Source organism: Egretta garzetta, unplaced genomic scaffold (assembly GCF_000687185.1).
Source record: "Egretta garzetta isolate BGI_Z169 unplaced genomic scaffold, ASM68718v1 scaffold59, whole genome shotgun sequence".
Taxonomy (NCBI): Eukaryota; Metazoa; Chordata; class Aves; order Pelecaniformes; family Ardeidae; genus Egretta; species Egretta garzetta.
In genome coordinates this window covers 3,469,866-3,477,955 of record NW_009267230.1, presented here as the reverse complement: position 1 = coordinate 3,477,955, position 8,090 = coordinate 3,469,866, and the positions used below count along the sequence as shown (strand labels likewise).

At 43.3% G+C, this 8,090-nt stretch overlaps 1 protein-coding gene across 1 annotated transcript in view; it reads left to right on the top strand.

Annotated features, from left to right (window-relative positions):
* Positions 1 to 7,324, top strand: part of RAD1 (RAD1 checkpoint DNA exonuclease) — an 8,140-nt gene extending 816 nt beyond the window's left edge. Inside the window, exons 2-5 of the mRNA XM_009647386.2 lie at positions 2,197 to 2,305; positions 4,693 to 4,951; positions 5,305 to 5,403; positions 5,719 to 7,324. Coding sequence (XP_009645681.2) covers positions 2,197 to 2,305; positions 4,693 to 4,951; positions 5,305 to 5,403; positions 5,719 to 5,902 — 651 coding nt within the window. The 3' untranslated portion in view covers positions 5,903 to 7,324. The remainder of the gene's footprint in view (positions 1 to 2,196; positions 2,306 to 4,692; positions 4,952 to 5,304; positions 5,404 to 5,718) is intronic.
* The last annotated feature ends 766 nt before the right edge of the window (positions 7,325 to 8,090 follow it).

The window sequence follows — 8,090 nt, the reverse complement described above, 5'->3', positions numbered from 1 at the left end:
CAGCCGTGTGTAACGTGGTGGCACCTGCGAAGCCTGCCGCTGCTTTCTGACTGTACCCTTCGCAGGCGCGTAGGCAAGTTCATAAAGCATCCGCCTTCAAGTATTTTCATTATGTCTTATCCAAAAGCCAGAACGGTGAATTTAAGTCAACTCTGAAAGGGAGTACAAATTCACAGACGCCCATCTGCAGAGCTGAGAGCTTCCAGGCACAGGGCAGGGGTGTGTGCTGCACCACGAGACCGGGGCGGTGGCCTCTGCCCCTTTCGCCCTCTGGTTCTGCCTGTGCTGAGCTTTGTCCAGAAAGAGGGATTGAGAGCTCACACGTAGGCAGGGGATCTCAGCTACACTGAGCTGTCCATACAGGCAGCTTTAAATAGCAATGTAAATTATTTCTTCTTAGCTTGCATTTAATACAAGATCAAAAGCATCCTTGCTCGCTTTTCTGCTACCTCTTTCATAGCTGTGACCGCTGTTTTTTTCCTTCATTTTCATTTTTTAAGATGCACTTTTTCTTCTTTTGATAATGGTTTACTTTCTGACTGGGATTTTTTCTTCGTTTTTATTTAATGCATAGCTAACTTGTAAATGCTTTGTTCTTATGAACAGATGTTGTGCTGGTTTCTGGGTTTGAAAGCATATATGGTACTGGGGATGTAAGTGGAAGGGACAAGGAACATTTTATGGTAGTAACTCAAACCGAACCTTACCTTTCTTCTGTCCTTTAGAGCCTGTCGTTGCTGTCTGTGAAACTGCAGCCTGAGCTGTGCATGAAAGAGGAGAAGCCTGAGTCTCCCCGTTCCTGCATCTCCCCTTGCTTTTTCCTGCTCCTTGCTGCACAGTCCTTCTTTACCCTAGTGCTGTATTTGGTTAGCTTTCTGCTATTTCAGTGAGTTAAGCTAGCTCATGAAGTGACCAGCATGTGCTAGTGGAAGTTAAGCAGTGGGCACACGTGAGCAAGAGCAGAGGAACAGTGATAGGAGGTTCCCTTAAGAGTGTTGAGCTGTAAAGTATAGAATAGACTATTTCAGTTGGAAGGGACCTACAGCGATCATCTAGTCCAATGGCCTGACCACTCCAGGGCTGACCAAAAGTTAAAGCAGGTTTTTAAGGGCACTGTTCAAGTGCTCCTTAAACACTGATGGGCTTGGGGCATCGACCACCTCTCCAGGAAGCCTGTTGCAGTAAAGAAATGCTTCCTCAGGTCCAGTCTAAACCTCCCCTGGCACAGCTTTGAACCATTCGCACACATCCTGTCCCTGGATCCCAGGGAGCAGAGCTCAGCACCTCCCTCCGCACATCCCCTCCTCAGGTTGCTGTAGAGAGCAATGAGGTCACCCCTCAGCCTCCTTCTCTCCAAACTGGACAAGCCCAAAGTCCTCAGCCGCTCCTCACAGGACCTGCCTTCCCACCCTGTCACCAGCTGTGCTGCCCTCCTCTGGAGGCATTGAGGGGCCTTCACATCCTTCTTAACTTGTGGGGCCCAGCCCTGCACAGGCTGCTCGCGGTGAGGCCGCAGCAGGGCTGAATACAGGAGGATCATCACCTCCTCTGACCAGCAGCTCACGCTGTGTTTGATGCCGCCCGGGATGGGGCTTGCCCTCTGGGCTGCCAATACAAATAGGTAACTGCGAGATACTCTGTTCCTGCAGTTACCACAAAGCAGCTAGTGCCCAGTGGCAAACAAGGGGGTGGCCTGGAGTAGTTTACCCCCATCAGACTAGTCAAAGGTGTGTTTCGGCACATATTTCAATGTGGTGAACTCAATGTTCTGTTCTGTTCTTACATTTTTTTTATTATTTGAAATATTTATTCATACTCTGAGTGAAGAAAAATAAATAAATATTGTTTCTGGAGAAGGGTGAGACTTACATTGTAGAGTTTCCTGAATGTTTCCAGTTCCGCAGGCAGGCAGCTTTAGGCTTTAATGTTTGTAGCTTGTTTTGAAACTATGAAAGCAAGTGTTTAGGTTTTCATGCTTATGCCATGATATTTTGTTTCAACTGTGACCTGATTTTACCTTACTACTTTTGAGGGTGGAGATCCATTTTTCTGCAATCAATGTTGTGTTACGTGTAGAAATCACTTTTTACTGCACAGATGTCTGAAAGTGAAAGGGCTGAATTTAATGAAATAACTGTAGACTGTAAAATAATGGCAGAAACTCCCCCATCTTCACCTCCTTCCTTTCTCTTACAGGCAGAAATTTTTCAGGAATTTGCTGTTCAGGAGGAATCGGTGACGTTCCGGATCAATTTGTCTGTTCTTCTTGACTGCTTGACTATTTTTGGTACCAGTTCTTTGCCAGGTATGGTGCATGTTTACCTTGACAGTGTATGTGTATCGCGTGTAATCACGTAGTGAAACCTGTACATAGCTATAGGGAGATTTCCAGCCCTGGCAAAACTTCTGACTTCCTCACCTTAAGTCCTTCTGAGCACAGCCGCTATCGCTGTTAAGCAGGATCCATGCTGTTTACTTAAGCTAGTACAAGTGTGTGCTGTGGTAACAGTCGATGGAGAGAAGAAAGGAGCTGGCGGATGTGAGCCTAGCCAGTGTGACAGGGACTGCTGCGGCAGGAGAGGCTAAAAGAGGCTGATCCAGTGTGAAAGATGGAATAAAGGTCTGTGTCTGTGTGATGCTGTTGTGGCGACTGAGAAACAGGAGTCTTCCTGTGAAGGTAGTGTTTCCTGGGTAAGGCACAAAAGAATCGCTTTGTTTGGGGAGAGAACCCTTTTGTGGCATGTGGTGCAACTAACAGCCCCAGCTCGTACCCTTCCTCTGGTTTGGGGTTGAAGATCTCAAATAATTTCTGTATTCTTGATAAGAAAACATGTCAAGTAGTTTGCTCAGGCATCTCTAGCAAGTTGTGTGATGTTTAGGCTGGAGTTCTGATGCTGAGGCCAGTGCTGTACCCTAGGACTTACACGCACCGTGACTGCCTTTCCCATCAGTCTGTTTTCAGCCCAGGGCCCAGATCATCCACATCACGCAAACACTAATTTGTTCCCAACTGCCCTTCACTTAAGGGGAAAACCTGGGCGCAGCTGGCAGAATGGTTCCCCTGCAGCCCACTCAGGGCAGTCAGTATAGATGTAGAGCATGCCAAGGTTCCCCCTGCCAGGGATGGTGCTTCACGCTGTCACATGCTTTTTAAGTGGCCAGCAAGGCAGGCTGCACATACCCTCGGCATCAGGCTAAAAGACTACAGTTTGGGCAAGCTGGGGCAGTCTCTTATCAGAGCTATCACTCTGAGCTGGAAAAGCATGAAAGCTGTCAGTACATCTTAAGGCCACAAGGGATCCATACTGGGCCTACAGGGGACTCGGGCTGACAAGTTGCTGTGAACCGTAGCAGAAATCAGCACGCTGAGAGGTAGCGTAGGCATAGCTTGGAATTTGTCTTGCTAACAAAAAATTGTGTATCAGCTCAGTAATAAATGTGATCTCTTTTCCAATATTTCTGTGGTTTATGCAACCCTGGAACATCCAGATGCCTCAAAACCATGTAACAAGCGTATGCGTGAATTAGAAAATGTTCTGGGCTTGAAGAACCCCCTGCAGGGTTCCAGGTACAACCATCGGTTCAGTGTGCTCCTCCACCCGGTGCAGTAGCTGTTACGTGGCACCTTCTGTTCCTTCCCTTCTTCAGGCTACACCTGCATCTGTTTTCTTAGTATTATCTCCAGCTTGCAGATAAGGTACTTAGGAATGATACTTACCTAGGGTCTCACAAGAAATCTGTGGCTGGATTGGGGAGCACTTACGGTGCTGTAAGAGCACTTCAGATCTTGCTTATCAAGTGTGTGAATTACAAAAATCAAGTAAACTGTATTATTGATCCTGTTTGTAGTCTTTTTAGTGACAGAGGTGCGTGGGAAGCTGCCTTCACAATTATGTATACAAATACTGAATTATGTGAACCCATTTGTTTAAATAAACAAACAAAAAAACCCCCAGGTCTTAGCAAATTTTATTTCCTATAATTTTTTTTACTTGATGGTTGTTGAAAAATTATTTTCACAAGCAAAAATAACTACTGGTGAGCATGACTGTGTGAGTGCTACAGGATGCACTGTGTACTCTGGTGGAGTAGAGTCATACCGTGACAGTTTTTTTGGGCAGTTCTGCCATTGCCCCTGTGTGTTGAACTCCACGTTCCTCTGCTGTTTCTGTTGTGACTCTGATCTACAGACCTAAATCAATGTACTAAAGAGCACTCTGATTTTGGGAAACCAAACATTCAGATTGTGATTACCTAGCAAAAGGAGGATGTGACCATAATGCAAGCTAAGCTGGGTTAACTTCAGTTTGGGTTGCACAAGTGACAAAAGTAGTAAAGAAAGACAATGTGAGCCTCAGGAGCGTGGAGGACTTTCCAATTCCACTAAACTATTTGTAATGTATCCACCTTCATTGTCACGGCTACCTGTTACCTGTTTGGTACATGACACGAGTTGGATTTGAACTGGTGTCTACATACAAATCATTTCATTTTGCGGCATAACCATAATGACTCCATAGGGTGTCTAGGAGGCTGCACTAAGCATGCTACATTAGTGTATTGGAGGCGGGACCAAACATGCTAAATCAAATAGGTCTGTGCCCCATATGCCAGTAAGATGTGAATTTTATAAAGTGATCAGATGTGCTGGCTAGCTCTCTGAAGAATGTATACTTCATTCTCTTTTTTTAGGAACATCAACAGCCCTTAGGATGTGTTACCGTGGTTATGGTTATCCCTTGATGCTGTTCTTAGAAGAAGGAGGAGTAGTGACAGTGTGCAAAATCAACACTCAAGAACCAGATGAGTTGTTAGACTTTGATTTCTGCAGTACAAAGGTTGTTAATAAAATCATCCTGCAGTCAGAGGGACTACGAGAAGCATTTGCCGAACTGGATATGACCAGTGAAGTTCTGCAGATTACCATGTCTCCGGATAAACCCTACTTCAGGTACGGGAAACTGTGCTTTCAACTCAGAGTTCATGCTTGGCCTCTGATGGTAAGGGCTGGAGGTTTTCAGGGTGAACAGGGGGGAGCTATTTTAGAATATTGCTTTATTTCAAGAAGAAGTGTAATGAGTATAGCAAATCACAATATGTAATCGAATTAACATAGTAATGAATATATTGACAACCTGGTAAATGTGACACTGATGTGGGCAGTTTAGCATTTTTAATTAAATAAAGCGAAACAAACAATAGTGTTTTGTGAAACAGCCACTGAGATTTGCACAATGACCTATTCTGATGAGTTTTGAGAGAGCTGTGATCAGGTATTTTGAGATGGTGCCTCTTGTCTTCCAGGTTATCCACTTTTGGAAATGCAGGAAGTGCACATCTGGACTACCCTAGGGACTCTGATTTGATGGAAGCATTCCACTGTAACCAGACCCAGACAAACAGGTCAGGATGTCTGTGATCAGTGTGGCAGGTTATGTGTTCTTGCTGGAACGTTTAATAAAACTGCTTTCGCCTTACTGTAACATTTATTTCACTAGTACAGGGGAAAAAATACTTCCCATCTGATAGAAGTCTCTGTGATCAAAAGTTAAATGATAACAATGGCTGTCTGCTGTTGTTACCAGGAAAAAATCAAATTTGCTAATTGTCGCTAATTGTTTCTCAGTGGCTTTAATTGGGAATAACGTTTCAGCTCCTCTCTTCACAATAGTGGGGTTTTTTTCTGATTACTATTTTTTTTTTTTTCCCCCCCTGCAGGTACAAGATTTCTTTGCTTAAACCATCTACAAAGGCACTGGCTTTGTCTTGCAAAGTGTCCATTCGAACAGATGCTCAAGGATTTCTTTCACTGCAGTATATGATTAGGAATGAAGATGGGCAGATCTGTTTTGTGGAATACTACTGCTGCCCTGATGAGGATATTACTGAAGCAGAACTGTAGATGTATGTTTTGGCGTCTGTATTATATTTATGGATCTACAAAATAGTATATTTTTTTATAAAACTGAATGAAAGCTGTAAAGGTGGGTAGACTTGATATTGTAATTTTTTTTTAACTTTGGAATTCGAAATATGAAGACTTTCTTTTTATTCCCTTGCAAACATTTCTTAGCTGTGACTCAAAAAGCTGAAGCTGAAAAAGCAAAAAGGGGAGTTGATCTCTTATAGCCATTGACTCTGGTGGAGATGTTAAAGTGGTGTTTGTGTGATAAGTTGCTGCTTTTTACAGTGTTCTCCAAGAATTTTTGTTTGTCTTTTGGTTTATGTCTTCTTTGGCTTGTTCTAAGCAGTTGCACAAGGGAAAATCTGAATATTAGCAGTATGTTAGCCAGTTAACTTTCAATGACTTAAAACCAAATTTGTCTTGAAAGAGGGTGACATTTTCAAACTGGTTTCTTATGAGCAGCAGGTGGTTTCTTTCTGGCAAATGCTGATGTGTTTTGCTGGTGAAGCCACTAGGCTCTTCGTCATCTTGATTGATTCTCAATATAGCTCAGTTCCTTGGAATTTTCATCTGATGCCAGTTTACCCTTTTGTCTGCAGTACTGGCGTTGAATTGGTAGATTAAGATAGAAGCCAGGATTTACTTACTCATTATGCATAACTGTTCTGGCAAAGTTATTATTTTGTATCTAGTAATTTATTACACATCTGCAAGAATGCTGCTGCTGAAATGTTTCTGTAGGTACACGTCCCTGTTCCTACCCTGCCACTCGCTACTAATGCTGTTAAGAATCATAGGAAGAGAGGAAAGTTTCATATTTGAAATTATTTGTGAAATTTGTTTACCTTCTCAGTAGCCTTTTTCAGCAACAGGAGGGACTCCTAAACAGAAGTAGAGGAATGTCTGCCTGCGTGCCGTGGAGTGGTGTATTCATATCACTGCTAAAAACGGGCCTAGCCTCACTGAAAAGGGAGTGTGGTTTCTGGGGAGCTTCCTGCAGCGCCCAGCTTTGTGACACAGTGGGGTGGGCTGTGCTTAGGTCAAAAGTTGTGCTTCTCCTTTCACACCTCTCCGTTGCAAACAACTGGCTCAAAACAGGAGTTCAACCAAACCAGATGGGCGCTGAACCAGATGGGAGAGGCTGCAGATCACGCTGCAAGAGACTGAAGTCTTTTGCCTTGCTGCCGTGGGGTGCAATCCAAGAGTTGGCGACCCGCAGGTAGCTTCTACAGCTTTAAACTGTAGTTGAGTTTTGTTGATTGTCAGAAGATGACGTCCTGCTTTGCATGTGTGGAAAAGACCATGTACATACGCTACCAAGTCGATTGCTTCACAGTTCAACAGAATCCAAGTACTTTGGGTTTAAGTTTAAAATGCTTTTCTTGACCATTTTTCACCTCTTGCAAGAGCATACTTTCAGAGTACACAGTGTCAACAGTTTGCTTTTGTTGTCTTCCATGCAGCTTGTCCATTTATTGCAATAAATTTTACATTTGAAAAACAGTTACGAATCTTTGAACTACAGGACTGATAAAGATACCTAATAATAATCTAAATTACTCTTATTTACCTCCCCTGCCCCCAATTTAAATATTCAGTATAGGTGAACTTCCTTTTGGCTTATTGTCTCAGTTTCTTCAGTGAAAAAAAAGAATTATTATGGTCTCATTGGGAATTATTAGTATTAACCCTGACTACTGAGTATCAAGAATGATTTACATAATCTCTGGGTGACAGGATAAAAATTAAACCGAACACATCGCTTTAAGAAAGTGGTTTATTTTAGATTATCAGCATTCCTTGTATTGTGTTCAAGGACATTGCTGTGGCTTAACATTTGTACTGTTTATATAAATGCCTATAGATGTAATATATTACTTCTTAAATTACTACTTTTAACAATTTAACCTACCAATAGTGATTGTGGAAATAATACCCTAGAAATTTAGAACACCACAAAATACCAGAAAGGAACCGTTGCACGTCATGAATACTGGCTATTACAGACATGCACGATTTGGGCGAGGCTGGCGTCTGCACCCCCCTGGACCACGTCAGGGCCCAGACTCGCTGAGGTGGGGAGGTGCTCGTGCACATCGTGCCTTTGTGGTGTGGTTCTAGGTGAACAAAAACGCGAAGTCTGGGCTACAGACTCCCTGCAGTAAGGCAAGGAGTGGATTTAGGG